This window comes from Thermobia domestica, chromosome 12 (genome assembly GCF_964235325.1).
Source record: "Thermobia domestica chromosome 12, izTheDome1.hap1.1, whole genome shotgun sequence".
Lineage (NCBI taxonomy): Eukaryota > Metazoa > Arthropoda > Insecta > Zygentoma > Lepismatidae > Thermobia > Thermobia domestica.
In genome coordinates, this window is record NC_137465.1 from 116,840,297 (window position 1) to 116,866,377 (window position 26,081).

Genomic DNA, 26,081 nt, shown 5'->3' on the forward strand with positions numbered 1-26,081 from the left:
CCTAGGGTGACCAGATTCTAAGAAACGAAAAAAAAGGACACAAGTATAATATTATATGATAGTTTACTGCGTCGGCAATACGCATATCCTTATTTCATTTAATGTTAACCTTAAGTTAATCAACATTTTTGTTAAAAAAGAAGAAGCTCTGAACAAAAGTATTCCAGGAATTCAACACAACTCGAAATGCTTTGATGAATGACAAAATGGTTTATTTTTATGAACGTACAGTGAAACTTCGTGTTGGGCTAAAAAAAGAAAAAAAAAGAAAAAGAAAAATCGAAGCGTGTTATTATTTTAAGAAATGAGAGAAAATTTAGACCGGAACAAGGGAACTTCTACAGGTACTTAACTTGGTCATCACCAGTAGCGTAGCGTGATATTCCGAAAGGGGGATGCCAAAGTTAGTCATTTGTGCGATATAGTACTACTGCAAGCAGCAATACATAGCTATTCCGAATGGAAATGTAGGGTTATACAAAATTTAGGAGGAAGCCCCCCTAATTAGAGGTCTAGTGGGGCATAGAGAAGCGAATGCGTGGATTACGTTAGAATTTAATAACTAATTGTCTCAGCTCCTTCTTGCCACTACCGTTGTGACGAGAAAACTAGGCCCCACTTTTGTATGAACATTGTTTCCAGTATCGTTCCCTTCATTTCTTTCTCGTGGGCGGCTTTTTTCTCCACATACCACACGTCAATCTCGTTCTTTCAAAAAAAAAAAAAAAAAAGAAAGAAAGAAAAATCGCCCCTAGAAATTTGTCATCTTGGGTCCGGAACTCAGACGCCCGTTCGTGAATATGGGCCTGAGTGTATATATCATTTGAAGATGTAAATACAAAGCACTTAAACCAACTCTGGGGGCCTGTTTCTGTATCCAGATACTGAAGTCAAGGGCGCAAATCTGTCTTCAACGTTCGTGGGATGGGTAAGACTGTTCCCATAATCCTTTCCTTTTTTTAACGATGTTCAAAATATTTATGAAGTTGAAAAAAATGCTGTGGAGGATTAGGGGAGCAGAGTTGTCTATAACATCGGCAGGAGGGCACATTTTAAGGCTTATTGTGGGGGGAGGGGAGAAGAGACTCATATTACAGTAGATGAATCAGATTTCTGAGGTTGCGAGTGACGGAGAGTGGTGGCTCTCTTGTCCTACCAGATCGGTGACCGTAATTCTACAGAATGCTTTAAATTTATGCGTGTGTCTGTGAGCTCCTTTACGATGAAGATTACAATTGCGATGCATTTAGTTACGATTAAGGCATAACTATTTTAATACTATTATTTACATAGCCGGTATGCTTCAAAAATGCGTTGAACTAATCATTTCCGTTTTGTTCTATTTCCTTTATATTAGGGCTCGTACGTTCTGTTCAGAAACTATAGCTTAGTTCAAAATATATACAGTTGGAAATTCTTGAATATGCCAGCGTATATCTAAAGCAAATGTAGGGTTGCAAGGGATGAGGAGGAGTGAGAAGGAAAGTATTGCGCATGCGCATTCAACAGAAAGCAGAAGAAAACCTCGGTGCTTTCAGTAGGCCTGGAAGCCCGAGGAAAATAGCATACGACAGGAGGAAAGACAGAAAATGTGCATCTGACCGACGCGCATGCGTAGGTTCCTCTTGTCAAAGTAAGTCGAGATTGCGCGCCAGAAGATTGCAGTGGAAATAATTGTAATAATTACAAGCAAACAATTTATATATAATGAAATACGTACTTTTTCTTATTAACAGGGGATGCCGGGCATACCGGCGTTCCCTTATGCTACGCTGCTGGTCATCACTATCATAAGTTGAAAAATAAACTTTTCCTACCTTAACGATATCTCAACAAGCCCTTCTCAGTAAAACCAATGCATTGTAAAAAAAAAAAAAAAAAGATTGTTCTCCATCCCTAGTCTTTTGAGGAATGTTAAAAAACAAGCGGTTCATCATTCAGGAAAAGAGTGCCTTTGATTCAAAGTATTGTGAATAAAGAATGAAACATTAAGATATTGCAAATAAATTAACTCCGGACATTTCGCAGGACATTTTAAAGAAGGATATTTCTCGATTTTCTAGGCGTCTTCGCAACACGCAGGACAGCTGTTTGAAAAACAGTACTGTACTGCGAAAATCAGTACGTCTGGTCACCCTAACACATCCCTACGAGTAACGCAGTATGATATTTTTGTCAATGTTACATTATATGAAAATATTCATCTAACTGTCAAGTAAAAATTTGTTCTTGCATTTACATAAAGCGATTCAGAACGTGCAATAATAATAATAATAATAATAATAATAATAATAATAATAATAATAATAATAATAATAATAATAATAATAATAATAATAATAATAGCGGTAGTAATAGTAGTACGGAAAATTGAAGTAATATGATGTTTTTCACATATTCAAAGTTTCGGACCTAGAAGTAACGCGTTACTTTCGAAGTAAAGTAACACTTACTTTTTTGGGGCAAGTAACTCGTTACATTTTAAGAGAAAATAAAGTTACTTGTAACACATTACATTTTTACGAGTAACTTACCCAACACTGTTAAATATTCAATGCTTCAGGGTCATTCCAGCTCAGATCGACCAATTTTCGAAGGTCTCCCTGTGACTATCATGGATTTTCATGAAAATTTGTACATTTGAAAACGTGCCGCGGGCAACATTGCTCATTTCGGCAAATATTGGGCCTAAGCACTGTGGTGCATATCTTATTATAACTTTCGTTTTATTTAGAGGAATGCTTTTAAATTTGGTATTATATCTCTTGATACTACCCAGCTTATGTGTACACATTTTCATGAAAATCCATGATGGTCACTGGGAGGGGGTGGTTGAACTGAGGTGGAATAACTCTTCAGAACAACGCATTAGCTGAGTGATTATTGTCCTGAACGTTCTTGCTAGTTCCGTAAGTAGTTAGTATATAGATGTGTAGATGGCCAGAATGTGCTATCCCTTGAGGCGCCTCGCGGCAATCGTACAAACTATGTGATATCCCCGAAATGGACGGTGACATTAAGCTTTCGTAGCCAATAATATAGTGGGTCAAATATTTAATTATTGTTATTTTCATTCACAGGTCTTATAATCGTAAATCAATTACTGTCTAAAATGTGGATTAGGACGTTACATGTTTGTATTATTATTGGTACACTTTCTTGTGCTGGTGTTCAGTGTTCAACCGGCAAGACTGGAACATTGTATCATCTGCAAGGAAAAGGGAAACGTTCCTCCGCCTCTATTGTAAAGACTTCTTTTGTTTTTGACACGATGGCTTGCGCTACTTTGGCTTCTAGCATGAGTGCTGAAGCTTTCAACGTAATGGATTTTCAGTTCAATCGTAGTGTTAAATGTGAAGTGCTGGATAATTCGGAAGGGAGTCTTAATGATATGGAAGGGTATAATTACTATGCAAATTCTGTTCGTAAGTATTTAGTCACGTAAGTATATGTTCTTGTCTATGTCACAATTATCCCCTATTTCCTCTATAGCGCACGTAGCCTACATGTAATCGTGTATGAGGGGCAGTGAAATGAAAATAGATTAAGCATCAAAAAGTCCTATTTAACATCTATTATTTAACATCTCTACAACTGTTAATACATTGATCCAACTTTAAAATGAGACAATCAATTCCGTCCATAAAAAAGCTTTGGGTTGCTGATGGACCCACATCTTGACCCCATCACACACGTTATCGTCCCATGCAAACCGATATTCACGAAATTCTTCCACAGTGATCCGTCGGTTTTCCCTCAAAAAAAAAAAAACTTCTATCAGAGTACTAACACGATAATGAGTAGTAATGACACGATTTGGCGTATACTGGGCAACCGGCATCTTCCACTGACACATGTCCCTCTCAAAATCTCTTACGGAGTTATGCTATTCCAGCACACATGAAAGTGGCATGCTGCGTTTATCGTATAGAGTAGGCATGTGATGAAATTTGCTGTATCCAACTGCAACATTGCTCGCTTCTGTTACTGATGTAGTACGAACACATGTATCGCATACATTACTTATATCACACTGAACAGACATATAGTGATGCCAACCTTAAACATTATAAAATCCTATATTGGGAGACCAAAACTCGATTTTATTCCTGAATTTCCCACATTTATACCACTGCTACTGATTTAAATACGAAAAATGAAACTATTTTTCATATCTGAGTGATTATCCCTAAACTTCGGTCTTCCGTCTCTATAAAGTAGTTTGTGAATAAATGTTTTCCTTAATCGAAAACGAGTAGATATATTTTGTTATCTGAAGTGCAGTTTCTAAATCACGACTTGGGTCCATCACCTTCTACCAAGCGTAACAAATATAATAATAATAATAATAATAATAATAATAATAATAATAATAATAATAATAATAATAATAATAATAATAATAATAATAATAATAATAGTAGTAGTAATAAACTTCGTTCTCCATATATTTCGTGAAAAACGTCTTGGAAGTAAATTGTATTTCGTTTGGTATTTTACTTTATTACTTTCACTCACTCGTTTATATATTTGATTGTCTTTTCTTAAATACCAAAACATAATTTCTGTTTCTGTGCAGTTTATTTTTGATAACCACAGTCATTCCACGAGCCACTTGTGCACTAGCGTACAGCTTCACAATAACAAAATAGATAGGCCTACATCGAGCCATAATTTGAAAAATAACACAGATTTCGTACTCTGCTTTCCACACCTAGAGAAATGTGTTTGCCTGGACGTTATATACATCTACATATATGAAAAATCCCATATAGATACTCTTTATCTCTCCGAAAAATTTACACACACACAATCCCACGGTGGAATGTTCTCCACAGGTTGACATGGGCGCCCGAAGAGGGAACGGGGATCCTGGCTCACGAAATTGTATTAAATTTTTTAAGATTTTCTTAATACAAATAAAAAATACCAAACGTAATATAGCAACAAGGGAGATGCTCCCCCCTAGAAAATTTTCTTCAGGTGCCCATATTGCACATGACTAGAGAGCACAGTGTGAGGGACTGGCGTGCATATGCAAGCTTCCACTGTGCTTTCTAGGGTCCCCAATAGAGGTCAATACTCGTAGCAAACACCAGTGTTATAGCTTATACACCGTGGGATTTATGCGTCATAATAACCCGTTTTTAATTGGGTGCCCTCTAAAGGGTTTTTATGATTCCATACTTACTTCATTCTACATTTCGTCAGTCCTTTGATTGATTGTTTGGGAACTTAATGAACACATCGTCAATAGGCCTATATATGTCCCTGCTACATGTAGACAAAAGGTGGAGAACATTACACAAATATAAAGGTAAGCAAGATAGTTCTGTCGCTTTTCGTGGACGTCTGTGTTCAATTGGCCCTCACACCGTGAGTTGAATGCGAATGGAGATAAGGCGAAGGTCAGTTATTGGTATGGGTATATCCAACATACTACCTGGTTGTGGCAGTTCAGTTACACGGTGAACGTGCGTAACGACAGAGTGAACATGGGACCTTCACACAGCGTCATAAGGGCGTGCATGCTGTACGAGTTCAAACTGGGGTCAAATGCCGCTGCAGCGGGGCGGAACATATGCCAAGCCTTTGGTGTGGGTGTCGTAACTACGCGGACAGTGCACCGCTAGTTTAACAAGTTTAAGAACGATGACGGACCACGTACCGGAATACCAACACATGTACGAAATGAAGTTCTTCAGGCAGCAATTGAAGCGAACAGTGCCAGACATGTATGGAACTGGGACTTCAATTCAGTGAAAGTGGAGAAACCATTCGGGAGCATCTCCATCAATTTGGGAATCACTACAAGTTGGGTCGATGAGTCCCACATGATTTGACTCCGGGCCAGAAGGCAACATGTGTCTCTTTGCTGTCTCGTCTGAGGAAGGAGCCATTTCTGGACAGGGTGTTGACATGCGATAAGAAGTGGGTCCTGTACGAAGATCCACGGCGTCAGTATCATTGAGTACCATCCCATGAACCGGTTCCAAAACAGTCGAAACCAGCACCAAAAAACGATCCTTATGTGTGTTTGGTGAACTGCTTGCGGCATCGTGCATCGCGAACTGCTACCTGCTGGTCAGAGCATCAATGCAACTGTGTACTGTCAGCAGTTGAGCCGTGTTCAAGAAAAACTCAAAAAGTCTGATGCCAGCACTTCTGAATCGTAAAGGGGTCCTCCTTTTACAGGACAACGCTAAACCTCACGTGGCTAGGATGCTCCGGGACACCATTGTACGCCTTGGATGGGAAGCACTATTGCATTCGCCGTACTTCCCGGACTTTGCACCGTCCGATTATCACCTGTTCCATTCCTTGGACAATCACCTTCACGAACACCAGTTCAAATCCCTAGTAGAAGTGCAAAATGCACTTCATACTTTCTTCGCTTCACGGCCCACCAAGTTCTACAACGATGGAGACCGTGGCCTTCCAGAATGTTGGCAGAAGGTCGTCGATGCCGATGGGGACTATTTTTGATCTTCCAGGTACGTGTTAGGTGACATATCGATGTTCGAATGTGATGGTTGAAAAAGCGATAGCTTTCTTGGTGACATTTATAGGATTCCTCAGTCTAAAATGGAACAGTGTGGGGAAGATAAATAGGGACAGAAAGAGATGAAAGAGCAAAAGGTTTAGAATAGGGACATGGAACGTACGCACCATGTTACAGTAAGGGAAATTAAAAAAAAAAAACTTAAAGAAAAAATGAAGCAAAATAGTTTTGGTAGGAGTTTTTAAAGTTAGATGGGAAGGTAATTGGGTGTTGAACAGCGAAGGATTCAGAAAGTTTTACTTAGGTAATGAAAAGGACAGTATTAATGATGTAGTAATAATTCTTGAAAGCGCTTTAAAGAGAAGTAGTGAAAGTAGAATTTGTTGATAATATAGTTATGATGTTAAGACTTAAAGAAGGAAAAAGGATAACAGACGGTGGGAGCATATTAAACTTTGCATACAGCAGTCTGCGGAAGAACTAATATGTTACCACGAACACAAAACGACTAAGAAACCATGGGTTACAGAACAGATGTTACAGAAAGTAAGAGAAAGGAGGATGTGGAAATTGATATAGAAGAGGGCAGAAAGATGTACAGGAAGTTAAACAACGAGTTGTGAAGGGAAACAAACAGAGCAAGGGAAGATTTTAAAAAAAAAGAAAAAAAAGCGAGAACATAGAAAGAGTTGGGAAATATGAAGAAATTAAACGAAGGTGAAGTACATGGAACTTCGGAAGAAAAAAAGGAGTATTGTGATTGCAGTAAAAATAAGAATGGGGAAGTAGTCAGCGAAAGAAGTGAAGTCTTAGGTAGACAGAAAAAATATGCTGAGGACTTATAAAATAGTAGGGATAGATCATATGACTTAGATGCTGAAGTAGAAAATGAAGTACGCGAGGATGATAAAGGGTTTAGTATTCTCCGAGATGAGTTTAAAAAAGCTATATCCGAGATAAGAATGGAAAGGTAATCGGGATAGATAATATACCAATCGAATTCATTAAGAATATGGGAGACAAGGGGAAGAAAGAATAGTTCGGACTGTGCAATGAAATATATTAAACAGGAGAGTGGCTGGAAGACTTCCTGAAGACGATCATGATACCGATGTCTAAGAAATGGAACCCAAAGAAATGTGAGGATTATAGAACCATTTTTATCCTATCACAGGCAGCAAAAAATTGTTTCGAATTCTGAATAGAAGGTTGTATGGAAGAACAAATGAAATTGAGGAGGAACAGTTCGGGTTCAGGAGAGCTAAGGGCACAAGAGGTGGAGTCGGATTATTAAGGGTGATCGGTGAAAGGTTTATAGAAAAAGAGAAAAAGGTGTATGTGGTATTTATTGATCTAGAAAAAGCTTTCGACCGCGTTAATTGGGAGTTCTTGTTGGAAAATCTAAAGAAGGTTGGGTTGGAGAGGAAAGATGGAAGACTCATAAGAAACTTAGAGTGTTATAATAGAATGAGGAGGAAATGCCAGAGAAGAGTGCATCTGGAAGGGGAGTTCGATAGGGATGCAGTCTCCCGCCAACAATACAGGGTGGTCCAAAAGTAGGTATACAGTACCGTACTGCATTTTATATCATTTTATATACAGTACCGTACTGCATTTTATATCATTTTGTATTGTTATCCATCGGGTAGACTTAGTTTCTTTATTATTTGTTCTTAATGTGTTTTTACTTACATCTTAAGCTCGGAAGAGCCGAAGCAAATAAATCCATAAACTAAAATTTTATACTTGATCAATGCGGGGGTGTATACTTACTTTTGGCCCACCCTGTATTTAATAACTACCTAGAAGAGATAGTGAAAAAAGAGCCTACATAATCAACAGGGCATTTCAGTAGGAGGTAGAATGATTAGATGTATATGGTTTGAAGGTGATATGGTGCTTATTGTGGGATCTGAAAAGAAAATCCATAAAATGTTGGAGAACAGGAGGAAGGCCTGTGAAGAATATGGGATGAAACTAATACTAGAAAGACAAAAGTTATGGTGATTGGAAAGAAGCGGTCGGAGTCAAGTATAGAAATAGAAGGGGAGAAAATAGAACAGGTGAGTAGTTTTCGATACTTTGGTAGTATTATTAGTGAAGATGTGGAATGTGAACGTGAAATAAAAGCAAGCATAGGAATGGCGAAAGAAACCTTTAGGAGAAAGAATATACTATTTTGTAGGACCTTAAATAAAAAGTTGAGAAAAAGGCTCATAAAATACTTGATGTGGTGTATTGTACTGTAGAAACATGGACATTACGCAAAATGATGAAAAACGACTGGAAAGCTTCGAAATGTGGGTGTGGAGAAGAATGGAGAGAACTAACTGGATCGAAATGGTGGATGAGAAGGTCTTAGAAATGGTAGAGGAGAAAAGAACAATTTTAGATATTAAGAAGAGGAAGAGAAACTTTTGGGGCATTGGCTAAGAATAAACTGTATCATGAGGGACGTGCTAGAGGGTATGGTGACAGGAAAGAGAGGGAGGATGCGAAGGAGACTACAATTAATGGATGATATCGAAACAGAAAAATAGTAGGTGAAGACGAAAAGGTTTGTGGAAGATCGTGGAGCATGGAAACTTCTCAGCTGCGGAAAATGACCTGCCAATAATGGCAGAAGATCTATGATGATGATATACAGGTTGCTTGTTTAATATATAGAATAAATAGCAAGGACCGCGAAGTGCATCATTGTAGGCGCTGGACCAACTTTCGTCCTCCGAACACTTCTGATGCGACGTGGGATGGAATCATAAAGGTCGTGAATGGTAATAAGTGGAATATTAGACCATTCCAAGTGCTTGTGCATCATACAGTTCCGTGAGAGAGGATAGAGGCGGAAAACTGCGCCAAATTCGTGTCTGCAAAACGGACGCAGGAATTAAATTACGCTCAAATTCGGGGATTCGGTGAATCAGGGAAGATGTTCAGCTTCAACCCGACGTTCTTTAAACTCTGCCACAACAGTTCTAGCTGTATGAAGTGGGCACATTATCATCATGGAATGTAGCGTCATTGCTCGGAAATAAAATCTGGACCATAGGATGCAAACGGTCCCCTAAAATTTCAAGATAATTACGGGCAGTGACACGACTGATAAGTGTAAGACCAGAACCCACTGAAAATCAGGATATTGGGGTTCACGGCGTCACAGAGCCACTGCCAACATGTTTTACGCTAGGGCGAAGACACTAAGAATCATACGCTTTTTTGAGCGACAGCCACATATAAATACGGTCGATGGTTTGAAATAAGATAAATGAGGACTCATCCAACCATATCACACGTTTCCAGTCTTCAGCAGCCCATGTTGCATGTTCACAGCACCGTTGGCGTCATACTAAAAAACGTGATCGTCCTTTATCAGTAGTTACGCCTGTGCAATGTATGTCCACTAGGAATGGCCAGAACCGGTTCTTGGTGAAACTGGTTTTCGGCTCTGAACGGATCCGGTTCTAGAAGACCCGGTTCCGGAACCGGTTTTTCGGCTTCAGATCTGAAACCGGATTTCCAAGAACCAGTTCCTCGCGAAACCGGTTTCGCCGGAATCCGGAAGTTTGTGGCCATTCCTACGCTAAACCCGAGCTGCTTGCAGGCTGTGAACAGTGTGCTAGATGAAATGGTGGAAGCGACAGTCAGGCGGTGGCCGCTTGCCTCATTTGGCTAAACAAACTGGGTAACTGGTAAACTCATTGGCTAAACAGGCAAACTGGCAAACTCATTTGGGTAAACACCCACTGGTGGACCAAAAACTTTTTTCTGGGATGCACAAGCGGGTCTGGGCGGGGAGGGTACAAGCACGTGGTCCTCTTTGCATTATTTTGAAGGTGAACTTTGTGCCTCCTTTACGGGTCTTTAGGATCTTTCGGATTCGTCTGGAACCGGTTCATAAGATCCAGTTCTGGGACCAGTTTTTCGGATCCAGGTCTAGAACCGGTTCCTAAGATCCGGTTCTGGAACCGGGTTTCAGATCCATATCTGGAACTGGTTCCGAAACCTTTACTAAAAACCGGATCTCCAAGAACCGGTTCCGCCGGAACCAGAACTTTGTGGCCATCCCTAATGTCCACGTCACGTAACTCTCAGCGGACTATGATTGTCGATGCATATTGTGGGAGGTACTGCTCGAGCTCCTCTATATCTTATACCGCAGCCACACGACGGTTCCAGTGATAATGTGCTTTAATGCTCGACAAGTTCTGTCACTGAGGCTTTTCCTCCAACCACTCTTCTTCTTCGGCGATATAGTTTTGCGATGAATTTTAGTGGACGTCATTATCTAGGACACTGTCCCTCGCGACACACCCATACACACTTGCCACTTTTATCAAGCTTGCTCGACCTAACCGAGTACCAACAATTTGCTCTTTTTGGAAATCAAAGAGGTTTTTATTTTACACTATCATCGTCTGCTGAGTTCATTGCACACTGCCATTCTACTCACGTAGTACGAAGTTTACTCTAACACACCATCAACAGCCTGACGTTGGGATCGCTGCCTGTCCGTTGCCAACTCAGACCTCTCACATTTTTTTTTTATCTCCAAGCGTTTCCATTAATTTGTTAAGTATCTGTGAGTATCCTAATTCATTCATTGAATAACCGTCAACACTAATATTACACTTACTACTAAGTAGTTCAAGGTATACTACAACGCCGAGTGGTCGGGGTAATTGCATCAACCATGTTTTAGTGAAACATGTTGGTTTTCACTAAGTGAAAACTGTAGGATTACATTAAGAGAGAAGTAAGATCAATTTAACCTAAAAATAATCATTACTTTATTGTTAAATATTTACCAATAATAGGATATTTAAAACTAAGAATATCTTATATCTCGTATTGCAACAGTTGCATATCCAAATATATACGCATAGTATTTACAAAATATATTGATATTTTAAATTACAAAAATCTCCCTTTTTTCACCATCTATGATTTTTAGCATTCTACTTTAAATACAACTTTTGACGTAGCCAACGAACTTAAAAAGTCTGTCTGTGTGTGTCTCTTTTATTTGCGAATTTTTCAAGGTTGAGCCTTCTATTCGGTAGAGCATCAAAAACTATGCCAAAGAAGTGATGGAATTTTTCACGTCACACTTACCATTTCCGAGATATTGGCCAAAAAAATTCGGATTTCGGGAGGTTTAAGAAGTTATATCTCGGGAGCCGTAAGTCATAGAGAGATGATATTTTGCGAATGTTTCAATTTTGAGCCCTCCATTTTGAGCATGTGTCTTCGTACAAAACACATGAAAAATATTTAGTACTCAAGGAAATTATAAATAGATGGATATATTATTACAAGAATTGTTTAATGAGTATAATAAAGTACATTGAACAATTAGTATAAATCCTGGAGAAGTTACTAAGAAAAATTAATTATTTTTAAGTTTTTTCTGACAATGCTTTTAGACCATTCTCAACTGGTTTTTGTATATTTTAACAGCAAGTGGCAACATTTGTGGCTCAGATTCTAGTTTCTATAAAACAGTCACTCAGGACAAAACCTTTGCGGCAGCGACTTCAGTTTGTGAGGCCGATGGAGCATTTTTGGCTGATCTAGGAGACGAATGTGACAACGCAGCTCTGTCAAAGTTTTGGCAAAGTAATGTGGATTCTTCGTATACTACTCGATGGTTCTATGTCGGCTACCATAAAGAGAATGCCCAAGCACAGTTCAAGTCCGTAATCGATGGTAAGCTATGTTATTTGTTTACAAGTAGTGTGTGGGGTGAGCGTTGGTGTATCTTTGTGGCTATTAGAAGTGTGTGTGACATCAGTAGGGGAAGATAAACAACTATAGATACAGTTTGCTCCAACAGAGTAAAAACTGTCAATTAATTATTGGGAACAAAGACTTACTTACTTTTTAGCGCCATAAAAATGAGTTTTTTCTTTTTTTTAATGGAAAACTACGCACACGAATTTGCCCTCAGGCATTTTTTCCTATTCTATCAAAAAGTACGCACGCAAATTTACCTTCAGGCATTTGTTTGTCTGTTTTATCGAAAATTATGTACGCGAACTTACACTCAGGCGTTCGTTTTTCTATTTTTATCGAAAACTACACATGCGAATTTACCCTTAGACATTCGTTTTTCTATTTTGTCGAAAACTACGCACTCGGATTTCCCTCAGGCATTCGTTTTTCTATTTTATCGAAAACTACGCACTTGAATTTAGCCTCAGGCATACCATCTTTTTCAGCTCGATGTGATCTATTGAATAGTATATGTGTTACCTTTGAGCAGTTCTGTGGGGAATCCTTTACCAAAACGGCTATACCTGTATCAATACTACTCAGAATTCAATTAGGCTTATCAGAGTATTGCTCGTAATTATACGTTTCCAGAACAGCCTGTAATCTTACTAATTCTACCTCCAACAATACTGCTGCACTCTTCTCTCCAAATCTTCTACTCCAACTGTATAATAAATTTGTGATGTCCTTCTAACACTTGTTTTAGTGTTTTTTATACTTGTTGACAATTATTTCTATCTGTTCTTTTTCCGTTTTAAAAATATTCTCAGATATTTTTTGCAGTAATTGGAACTATGCCTCACAACTCAGCTCTAGAGCGGAATCTCATCCCTATCAAAGATATTTTGTGCTTCATATCATCAAATGTTCTGTGCCTATTGATTTTTCTCTCCTCCTTCCGCTTGTGTTCCAAATTAACGTCCTCTGACGTCGATTCTTCCAAAGTCTGGTAACCTTCTTTTTCTTGAGTATTTTTTTTAACCTTCCGAGTATTCTAACATTGCCAACTGCGACTCACTAAAATCCAACATATCAATTTTCCAATGCATATTTGTTGGCATATCTTTGACTTGTTTATAAGAATCGCATTTCCAGACGTAGCAGTAATATCAAAGTATGGATTGTGGGAGGACTCTTTGTTCACTAAATTAGAGGTATCCGTGTTTTCGTGAATTCAATACATTCCACATGTACTTGAAAACTGATTCCAGCCGGAACATGTAAAACATGTTCTGCCGTAAGCAGGACAGTATCCTTTTGAATATTTTTTGCCACAACGCCTGCCTCAATACCCAGAGTAGGCACCAGTAACCGATTCACAGATATACGAAGACGAAGATGGTGATGAAGCTGATTTGATTGATGTCTGTTTTCTTTTGGGCCCCTGGTATATGATCCCTTATAATGATGTTTGGATTCTATTATGCTAATACTTTCATCTCCTTGGTAACATTAGGTAAGAAACATTGACACTTCATTATCTGACTTTTTATGTCACTGCAATGTCAATTGGTTCTTGAAAAGTTAATTTACTTGAAGAACATAAATTGTCATCTAGATGTTTTATTAATGATACCAACTACTAACTGATAACGAAGAGTTCTATACTGGTACTGCACAAACTGTTGCTTGTGCCCTCAAACCTAGAATGAATTGGGAAACTGTCTGAGATTCAGCTGCTTTGTCAAATGAAAGTTGTAAGATTCAGAAATGATGTTTATGCTGACTCCATAGTGCTGCAACATTTCCTTCTTCCCTGAGAAGCTTTAGACCGCCCGAAATAAATTTCTACAGACGTCCTTAAGCCTTACAAATATGTTCGAACCTTTCTAAGTAAAGTTCAGTTTGTCCTGAGGCAACAGAGAGGATGCGTTTGTGTTACCGTTCTTCACCGCCAAATACGCCTTAACGGAACCAACCTGAGACCACAACTTGATTGAACACCTATGGTTGGTTCTGGAGCTCATAATCCCAAACAGGTATCCTCTTCCATACTCACTGACCAATGTGAGTGCTGCGATTTATAATGAATGGTACTGTATTTTGAAGACAATGAATGACTTACGTACTCTATTCCACGGTGAATCAGAGCTGTTCTGTAGACTAACCGTGGTCTCACGACGTATTAATCTGATAAATGCCATTTACTTCAGGCGATTCCATTTTATTGATAATAATCTTTATGTGACAATTTATATATAAAATATGCTCTGTTGGAAACGAAAGGAACATTTCTATTTAAGCAAAGTTCGAATCACAGATTGTGTGTATGTACACAACATGTTGATTGTAGTGTTTCTGTATGCTAGTAGTGAGGACATGGTACCAGAACCTTTATGATTTTCTGACAGCACGAGTATATTGTGCATATCAAAGTCTCTGTATCCAATGTGACTTACAGCAGGTCTGCGAGAGACCAAGTGGATTTTGCAGCATTTTTGTTGGCGTGGGTTGGGTTGTGTCAGTGGTACATCAGCGGTATACCCAAAGGTGCCAAAAAGTTACTACACTAGACATGTATTATGCGATGCACTGGAAAGAGAAAGGATCGGTCTAGAGAATCTAACTGACAAAACGACGAGTACTCTGGCCCTTACGTAAGCTTAGAAAACTAAACAATTGATTGATGAAAGTACATCTACTTTCGTATTTCTCACCTACGATTATTTCTGGTATCTGCTCATTGCAGAGAACACCTTCGACAGAGTCGGAAGACACTGCAGCAGTAAGGCGTATTCAGGAATACGAAGTATTTCTGTCTTGACACAGTAACAGCAGTATGCGTATCCGCAAACGTGCAGGTGACTGGGAACTTCAGTGTGTACTCGCATTCATCGTATCTTGGATTCTGGTATGGTGGCAATGAGCTAAAACACTACTCACCTGTGGTCTTCATAGAGCGAAGTATGACTACCATATATTCGTGATATCATCAATTCTAGTCTCTGAACTTATCCAGACATATTTATGGGACCGCACTTTCCAGAAATATGACGCACGCCTCCATAACGCAGTATTCTACTCTGTATAATGCTTTCTATTTGTCATTATATCCTAATTATTATCAATATAGATTATCAATCCTGATATAGGTAAAGTGGAATCGCCTGAAGTAAATAGCACTTATCTAATTAATACGTCATGGGACTACGGTTAGTCTACAAAACAGCTCTGATCCGCTGTGGAATGGAATACGTAAGTCATTCATTGTTTTCAGAGGATCGTAACATTCGTACTATCGGAACAATCACATTAGTCAGTGAGTATGGAGGGGGATATCTGCTTGGGATTGTGAGCTCCACAAACAAATTCAGGTGTTCAATAATGCTGAGGTCTCAGGTTCTTGCCTTAAAGCGTATTTGGTGGTGAAGGTCGGTGAAACAAACACATTTTGTCTGTTGCCTCAGGGCATACTTACATTCATTCATATATCATAGAGCATGTATTGAACTACGTAATTTGATTTGATGTAAACTTCCAGATACCAAGAAATTAGAAGAGTTAAGGAAGATAATGTTGCAGCACTATGGAGTCAGCATAAACATCATTTCTGATTTGACGTAACTTCCAGATACCAAGAAATTAGAAGATTTAAGGAAGATAATGTTGCAGCACTATGGAGTCAGCATAAACATCATTTCTGATTTGACGGAAACTTCCAGATACGAAGAAATTAGAAGATTTAAGGAAGATAATGTTGCAGCACTATGGAGTCAGCATAAACATCATTTCTGAATCTTACAATTTTCATCTGACGAAGCAGCCTGAATCTCAGACGGTCTCCCAATTAATTCTAGGTGTGACGGTACAAGCAACAGTATATGAGTTTGGACAGTACGAGTATAGGACTCTTCGTTAATAGTTAGTAGTTGGTATCATTAATAAAACATCTAGATGACAACTTATATTCTTCAAGTTTCAAGAAGCAATTAAATTACAGTGACAGAAGAACAATCAGACAATGAAGTGCCAGTGTTTCATACCAGATGATACGAAGAAGACGAACCTATTAGAGTAATAAATTCCAAACATCATTATAAGTCACCATATACCAGTGGTCTAAAAGAAAAACAGACATTAACCAAATCAGTTTCATCATCATGTTGGTCTTCGTATATCTGTGAATCGACAAAAGAGAAGAAAATTGGACTTTGGTGCCTACTCTGGGTATTGATGCAGGCGTTATGGGAAGGAACACTCAAAAGGAAACTGTCCCGCATATGGTAAAACCTGTTTTTACATGTTCCGGCTGGAATCATTTTTCAAATACATGTGGACAGGCCCGTAACCAGCCCAAAAGTGTAGAGGGGGCCTGGTAGAAGTTAGGGGGGGGGGGCGAGCCAACCATATTATAGTTCATCAAATAGTAACATCAGCAATTCATCATATCTACTCTTGAATGTTTAAGTATTTTGCTTCTACATAATTCTATTATCCTTCTATACATGCACACATTAAGTTAACATTCTGTAATCTACATAAAAAAAGTAAATTTTATTAAATAGGTATTACCCAGACAGCACAATACACGTACAGTACCCGTATAGTACATGTACAATTGCACGAATGCAACATGTGCATCATCTGTATAAATGCACGGCTGTACATGTGATGCACATAAGAGTCATAGGTTCTATTCAACATCTTCACGTGTGCAGTACATGTGCAAAGCACACGTCCTGCACAAGTGATTTACACCTACCGCACAGGTGATTCACAACTAGCACATATTCGATTTACATGTAGTGCAGAGGTGATTTACACGTAGCACACAGGTGATTTACACGCAGTACCCATATGATTTACATGTAGGACACAGGTGAGTTCCTCATAATGCAGAGGTGATGTAAAAGCATATTCGAGATAGAACGAAAAAGGGTATTTATATATTTGGTGCCTTACGCTGTAACACCATCTGTAACACCAAACACATCATTTTCCAACTATATCAGAAGTAACTAATAATTGTCAGTGAGAATTTTACTTTTGGAGTTTATTGTTAGCAAGGAGTAATGTTTTAGGTAGTATATTTGACATGTTTATCCAGTAACAAATAACGCAACATTTTCAGCTGTAATCGGTCACGCAAATAATTTTGTAAACCTATGAACTGTCTGACAGTAGTTATATCAGTACAGTGCTGCCATCTGTTGATCTTATATCCTAGCTCATCGAACGTTACGGAGTTTTTACAGTCATTCAGTTGTCATTCGTCGAAAAGTCTTTATAACACCGCCTAGAGGAAAAAACGACAACTACCATTTAATATTACGACGACGACGGCAGCCGCTTCGGTGTGTTTCCGCTTCGAACCGTCATTTTTCCTTCACTTCGGCGGCTATCCGTCAAAAGGCGACAGCGGATCGATGATAGTTGGTGGCACACTGCACATTGGGCACTTTCTCCAGAAACAAAGCTAAAAACTATCATTTAAGCTCAATAAATCATCAACATCAGCATAATAGGCAGAAGTATATACAGTAGTGCACTGTGTATTTCTCTTTGGGGCGTCCGAGGAAGGTTTAGAGTATGAAATGCAAATAAGTTACGTATCTGTCCTTGAAATTATACTCATTTTCGTAGAAATTAAAAGTTATGAGGGTTTGGACCCGACGGACCTGTCAGTTCGAACCAGAGCTCCGGTTGTCACATCATTTATTTCATCAAAGCAAACACTGCACATTTTTTATGCTGCTGAGAGAGCTATTTATAGTGTTTAGATTTATTTGATTGAATATTTATTCGAATGTACTTAGCCCTTCGAAAAATGCAGGTTACTTTATATTGTTTATTTAGAATGAGTAATATAATTTTAAAATATTGAACTTTCAATTAAAAATACTATAGCCATATTTCCTGTTTTAAATACTAGGAGAATGAAAGGAAAAGTATACACTTGCCTTATTATGGACGTGTCATACACATGTGCAGTAGCCGTGCAAAGCTACAACAAATGACAACGGCTTAAGCACAGGTCATTTAAATATGCTTCATCCACGCAAATGCACATGTGCACATGCAGGACTTTATGGGTTATGTACGTGTGCTTCATCCATCCAAATGCACATGTGCATATAACGGCTTGGGCATGGGTTTATAAATGTGTGCTTCATCCATGCAAATGCATATGAGCACATGCACGACTTAATTACGGGTATGTACGTGCGCATAACCCATGCAAATGCACATGTGCACATACACGGGTTATGTATGTATGCTTTATTCACGCAAATTCACATGTACAGTACAGCTTAAGCACGGGTTATGTATGTGTGCATCATCCACAGAAATGCACATATGCACACGTACGGCTTATGCATGGATAGTGCACATGTGCCGTACACGTACGTGTTGTTTGGGTACTGACTACACGAATTAGAATTAAAATATATGTTTTAATAGTCCCACATGTAAGACTGCTATCTGTAAAAGCCAGATCGCTACAATAATAAAATGTCCTGCCAAGGAGGGATACTTTGTGTCCACAACATAAAAATATGTCAATTTACGATAAATCAGAACATTCAAATTGACTATATGATTAGTATATGTTTTAGGAAAGCATAGGGCAATAACTAGAAAGTTCTGAAAATTAATGGTATTACTAGTGAATATAATGCAAAAAAGTATAACATGTGGGCGAAAGTAACTCCCGATTGTTGGTAGTGCGAGGGTTACATATATATATATATATATATATATATATATATATATATATTCGAAATTTATCAAAAACAAACATTTCGTTATCAAACAAATTAAGGTTACGTTGCTACATTTAATGTCCGTTTGACATGATTAAACTTTCCATCATAATGAATAATTATTTTGAATACAGTGGTAGCAACCATGCACTTGAAGAAAATGCTGATCCTTGTAAAAAAGAAAATGATTCCATTAGTTTCTTTTGTTTCATTTCTTTTTACAAGGGTCAACATTTTCGACAAGTGCATGGTTGCTATCACTGTATACTGAATAGGGGGTCAGAAATTTGCAATCAATCCCACTTAGAGGAATCGGAATTTATTGTCACTGTGTATGCACATGAAAATAGAAAGAACAGATCTACTTTGTTACTAACTTTGTTTGTAAAACCCCAAGGATAAATAAGGGAAGAGTGCAGGCTGCATTTTCAGAACACTAACACTTAAACTCGTTTTACTAAAAGCAGCACAACACATTCTTAGCAGTTTCTTTGTACAAGAGTCAATATTATCTTTACAAAACACAACTATCAGTAATGAATATTGAATGGGGATCAGAAATATACAATTATCATCCCTCTAAACGGAGCGGTAAAGTTAATGGGAAATATCTATGGACATTAAGATCAAGAACGAGAGATGATCTACTGTGAAATACGGAAATTAATGTTTGCTTAGGTTCTTGTTTAGGGTTATCTTGCTAAGTTGACTGTCCGTTTTTATCAAAATTTTGAAAATTTACCCAGAAGAAATGGATAATTTGATTGCTTGTGTGCTTGATAACATATAAGTAAAGCGTAATTTATGTGTAATATCTTTTGATAAGCGGTTATAAAGACGGGACTAATTCACAAGTAGAGGGAACTACTTGTTTCTAGGTTCAGGACGGTTGGATTGTGGACAATTTTCGAGTAGACATGGCTGCAAGTATACAGGGTCTTTGCGCTGGTTGTGAATTGACAGTACTAACATTTGTAAAACATGATGTTGATAATGAGGTTAATCTTTTGAATATGTGTAAAATTCATGGGTTAATGAATGAAAGAACAAAGACCACCAACAATTGTTGACGATTTTCTGCTTGAGATAGGAGAGCTCTACAAACCTAAATACTAAGGTAAGTGGGAAGTAGACATAACCTAACCTAAGTAACCTAGTAGTGCATTATCCCATCTTACTTCGGCTTCTTGCTTCGCTCGTTCTTTTCTCTCAACACCACACTCCCCATTAACTACCCACAACCGTGCTCCGCGCGGCCAGCCAGTCTCACCTGTAGGTTAATAATGGATATCCATATGTAATTGTGGTTCCTCTCCCATACTCCCACCCTCGAGGTTACGTAACAGAACATAAAATGAGTAAAATTTAAATAGAAATTGATGATTGTAGATTTTATTATGGTTTTTGTTGTAAATTAGGTAGACGGGTAACTTTGAAGTAATTCCCTTGTTTACAATTACAGTTATTTTTTTAAAAAATATTTATAGTAAGTTCTTGTTTAAAATCTTAAATTAAACTCGTTTTATATAAATGAACCACCTGCACACTACACCGAGAAGACACATACCAAAACAGCTAAAAAAACAAAGCACTATAATGTTATTCAAAGCTGCACTGAGAAAAAAATGTATGTGGCGTAGTAATATCGTGTTATATTTGTAAAACCTGTAGTTTTTGGACAACGTACAGCAAGCGTATAATTGAAAACGCATGTTTTATAATAATTTCTGTATAAATGTTCCTTCTATACATACTTTCCGTATGAAACAATATAGGCGGTCAGGATATCACATACAAATGGACGTGTGACGAAGGTAACATACATATATGTATGTAATATAAGGAAGACTGTTGGATGTCAGACATCCTGCAACGGCATGATGTAACACCTAAGGACAGTGCCTATGCAGCATACGGATAACGTATGCTCCGTTCTGATTTTTGTAGTAAGAAAGAGGATTCCGTATATTTGTACAATATATCACTGTCTGGAGAACGGATTTTTCTTAGTGCTACACCCATCTAGTATCGAGTAAGAGCATCACTACTTCTTTCACACTGAATTACAACATTATTACGCGTATGCGACTAAGAAATAGTTCCAATTTACAACGTTTTTATATGAAAACTAGCTACTTCCACGGGATCCGCCACCCCAAGTACAATACAAAACATTCTGCTTCTTAATTTCTCGTCTAAATCTTGCAAATTTTTATTAGTCCTGGCTCCATAACCCGGAATTTAATCCTTAAACGTTAAATATGTTCACTTGCTCAGTTACTCATCTAATTAAGATAATTTAGCTTAACTTTATTCTTCTACGAGAACAAACATATGAAAGTCTCTGCAAACATTACTTTTTCGGCGAATGTTCCACCACAGTTCTTGTTTTACATATCACACCACAATAATTTACTAGAATCAGTCGCCTTTAACGGAAATCGGGGCTCTTAATTCACTTTACAAATAATTGTTCCACAGTTAATCTAAGGTTTGCTGTTGACGAGGATTTTGTAATGCATGTATGTACTACAACTACACAATAGAATAACAATAACCTACCACCGTTACTGCAATCGACAAAAGATAAACGCTTTGTTCTTGCTCCTGTTTTATGATTTGGCTTGCAGTAAGCACTTCATACTTCGTCTCCTATCTCCCTGATCGCTATTACAGCTGTGGCGTGAAGTATTAACATATTAATTCTTTTCTGAAAACTTGCTTCAATGTGTATTGTGTCATTTTATATCGAGATTCGAGAAGACTGATAAACTTTAACTTCTTTAAAATATGTTTAGAAGTGTTCGTCAAATAGTTAAAATTTAAAAAAAAATCTTGAATAATCTCTTTTATATTGCATTTTATTCTTAGTATTTACACATAGAATTAATCGAGATTTTTTGCAAGCCTTCCGTGAAAATTTTAGGGGGGGGACAGTAAAAATTTAGGGGGGCCCGGCCCCTCTTGGCCCCCCGTGAATACGGGCCTGCATGCGGAATACATTGAATTTACGGAAACACGGATAAATCTAATTTAGTGAACAAGGAGTTGTCCCATAATTCATACCTTGATGTTATTGATACATGTAAATATGTGATTACTTATGAACAGGTCAAAGATATACCAAAAATATACAATGGAAAATTGAGATTTTGGATTTTAGTGAGTCGCAATTGAGAATGTTGCAAGACTCGGAGAGTAAAAAATACTCAAGGAAAAAGGTTACCAGACAATGGTAGAATCTATGGCAAAAGAAGTTAATTTGAAACATAAGAGGAAGGAGGAGAGAAGATTCATAGTCACACAAAGTCTGGTGATTGGATCGAGATTCCGCTTTAGGGCTGAGTTGTGAAGCAGAGTTCCAACTATTTTAAAACTTACATGTGAGAGTATTATGAAAACGGTAAGAGAAAAGACAGGATTTTTTTTTCAACAAGTAAGGAAAGTACTGAAACAAATGTTACAAGAACGTCACAAATTTGTTAATCAGTTGGAGTAGAAGATTTGGAGAGAAGGGTGCAGAAATTTCCTTACCGTACAAGAACAAAATTGAAATCGAAAGTGGTAGTAGACAACTTTTGTTTGCAATAAACGTATAAAGTTGGAGAAGGAACCTGTCCTTTTGCCACTTCCAATTTGCAACGAGGGATAAAGATTGAGGTGAAACTTTTTCTTGGCACATTGAATACATATTATAAAGCCATTTCTCGCTATCTCTTAGTAGATTTTCTCAATGGAAATCAACATTGACACCAGAAGTCATAATAGATAATGTTAGTAGAGATATAAAGATAGAAATAAAATCTATTCAAGAGAGGCTGAATCCATCGCAGAAGGCTGCTTCTCTTATCTACTACCATTATTGCTTTATGATGATTAGGTATCTCGAATCATTTCTACACTATGACGATCAGTGCTAAAACCGGAAATTCTATTTCGACCTCTTGTGGCTTGAAAAGATTAATAAAGGAGGAGATGGAACTAATTCTTAGAACGCAGAATCGATTTCAGAATACAACTTCTCGCTGTTTTTACCGGTTTTATTCTTATGCCTATCGACAGACGGACTGACATAGTCATTCCATAAGTCTTCCGATACGTATGCATTGCATAGTTTGGAAGTCTAAAAGTCACGAAAATTCAATCATATTTTCGATGATTTACTTAAATTTCTTACATATTTAACTATGTTATTGGTTGTTAGCAGGGGTAAAAGTGGATCTAAAAAGGTAGAGAGACGCGTGACGTTATACCTCACCCCGTGCCTATTTTTGCCCATTGTACTTATTTTTAGTAAGTGGAGAACAAGCCATAAATTGTTTGGACGTCCTGTATACCTATGCATGAGACAAACTTCAAATTATTTTTTATGAAATTTTAGCAACAACTTACTTTATTGTTCTAAGAAAAGAATTTATGTAGTAATTGTTTAGTATATTGATCATAGAATCCATTCAACATCTAATTTTCCGCTAGGGAAATGTACAAAGTAATCAGAAAAGTCCATTCCATTTTTCACTTCCGATTAATCGTGCACTCAATACTGAAGACACGAAATGCCACACGTGTCTACCAAGCGATCGAGAGTTAGTCTGATTATCGACCTTCAGCAATACAGGAATGCTACACATCTACGGCAGTCATAACTCGTCCAGTGTCGAAGAACAATGGATGTATTGAAGCAGCTTGTTTGTATGTATTCGTTGTATGACTTTAAAGTGGGTCTGTCAGCTGCCACATCAAGTCACCGCATATGGCAGGCATTTAGGGAGAATATCGTGGACGCCAGGCATTGGTTTCAGAAACGCCGTTCGGGAGATGTGAGCCTTTCGGATGAATCTTGCAGTGGACCACCACATATGCTGTATGACAAGGTCCTGAATCAGCCATCGAGGAGGTCAGTGGTCTAACGTGTGAACTTGCAGAATAGTTCCATATTTCCGCTGAAACAGACAGTACCTGCATAGGATAGGGAAATCATACAAGTTAAGTATTCCGCACATTGTCGGCAGCCAGTAAGGAACGACGAGTGACAGCCTGTTTGCCTTTGCTCACTCGGCAACTGAACTCACCCATCTTTGATTGCTCGCTCACTGGTGACAGAAAAGTGGGTCCTCTATGACACTCGCAAACGTACTACACAATCGTTATCGCCACATGACCCTGTTCCTCACACCTCAAGACCACCTCTGCACCCACAAAAGTTTATGTTCTCTGTATGGTGGAATTGTCGGCAAGTAGTGCATTACGAGGTTCTTCCACCTGGTCAGACCATCACTGCTGATCTCTACTTTCAGCAGTTGCAAAGGGTGCACCGCGCATTGTGGCAGAAGGAGCCCGCATTTGTGAATGGCTGTTGCTGGAGGACAGTACCAAGACACATGTGGCAAAGAGGACCCAGGAGACCCTTGAGTAACTTGGCTGTGAGACACTGAGCCATTCATCATATTCGCTGGATCATGTGCCAACAGATTACCATCTGTTTCATTCCCTCGACTACCACTTTCATGGGAGCTCCTTCACAAATGAGGGACACTTGCGGAACACACTCCCGGACTTCTTTGCATCCACGACCGCCGAGTTTTTTCATCAGGGTATTTTGCAGCTGCAGGAATGTTGGCAAAATACGTATATTGGATGCTGACAGAGATTACTTCGAAACCTAAAGGTACCCTACGTACCGTCCACTGTATTGCTGTTTGTTTATTACTTTTTTCTTTACCTTGTAGTTGTCATTATGTTAATCTTTCAGTTACTGATGGGTAACTTCAAAACCAGATTATGGTAGTTATGTGTGCTACAAAGGTTTAAAATATGGGCCTTGTATAAATCAAAGTTGAAAAATCCGTCATGTAACTATTATCCACGATTGCGATTCAATTTCTACTCTTTGTTTCAGGGTCGCTGTATCGTGGAAAGTGGCAATCTGGGCAACCTGATAATCCACAAGAACTGTGTATGACAATGAATCCTCTGACTGGGGAAGCGGCTGATGTAGGCTGCCAAATACAGTATCCATTTATTTGTAAATATGTCTAATAACATTTATTTCCAGAATAAATAATGATGAACGTACCGTATTTGTTATTATTTACATATTTTTTTTTTTAGATTATTTTAATCTTGAGAGGGTGTGATGACGTATCCTGTGTCCTGACAGATGATAGTGAGAGGGCGATAATAAGTTGGAGAACACAGAATGAAACATGCGAGTAAATGCTGATACTCGTATTAGCTGTGTTAAAACTCGATTAACCCATGTTAGAATTTTGAACAATATATTTTTAAATACTTTTTATTTGAATAATGGATAATTGACACATAATTATTATAATAATGGATAAGTGCTTCATAATTAATAAAATAATGAATAATTGTTCTAGTAATTATTGCAATAAAGAACATTTGCTGTTATAATTAGTCGATTAAACGAGCAATTGTTAAAGCAATAATTTGAATAAGAAATACCGGTATTGGTATAATTCGAGGAAAATTATTCAAATTATTATGATTGTACTATTCGATAAATGGGTTTCCTCCTTACTACAATTTCTTAGCCTTCTCTCCATCTGTCGGAAAACCTGTGTTCGATTTTCTGTGGAACGTCATGTAGTTCAGATCCCATAATATGTTGTACATTCATGTCTTATGCAGGTATCTAGAAAACAGATGTACAGATGATTAGCTGAGGGACACTTGTGTGTCCATTAATCAGCTATATGTGTTAGTTCATTTGAATTTATGCAGTGAACATCATGGATGGACCCAGGAGCAATGGGTCATGTCTTGTTAAAAGATAAATATTCGGTTTGGCTTACTAGTGATTTTCAACGTGTATTAATTTTGAGATAGTTTGGAACACGGTTCCTTCCAGCTAACATTACTGAGTTAGACCAGTACAGGTGGTAGAAAAATCATGATGTGGGGTGAATCATCCTGAGGGCTCGCATGTCCATGCATGTCTTCCCAAATGGTACCATCAGAGCCGTACTGCGTCGGGATGACATCCTGGACCAGTATGTTTGTTTCGGAGTGCAGTGGGCCCTGATTTCTCCTAATGGATCCCCATCGAGCTAGAATAGGGATTAGTACCTTGAGACTCA

General features: G+C 38.1%; 1 protein-coding gene across 1 annotated transcript; it reads left to right on the forward strand.

Moving 5' to 3' along the window:
- Positions 1-3,048: 3,048 nt before the first annotated feature.
- LOC145665778 (uncharacterized) lies at positions 3,049-25,044 on the forward strand. The gene is made up of 3 exons (XM_081732903.1): positions 3,049-3,425; positions 11,960-12,208; positions 24,878-25,044. The coding sequence occupies exons 1-3, from the start codon at positions 3,113-3,115 to the stop codon at positions 25,015-25,017; spliced, it is 702 nt and encodes a 233-aa protein (XP_081589029.1). The 5' UTR covers positions 3,049-3,112; the 3' UTR covers positions 25,018-25,044.
- Positions 25,045-26,081: the final 1,037 nt, after the last annotated feature.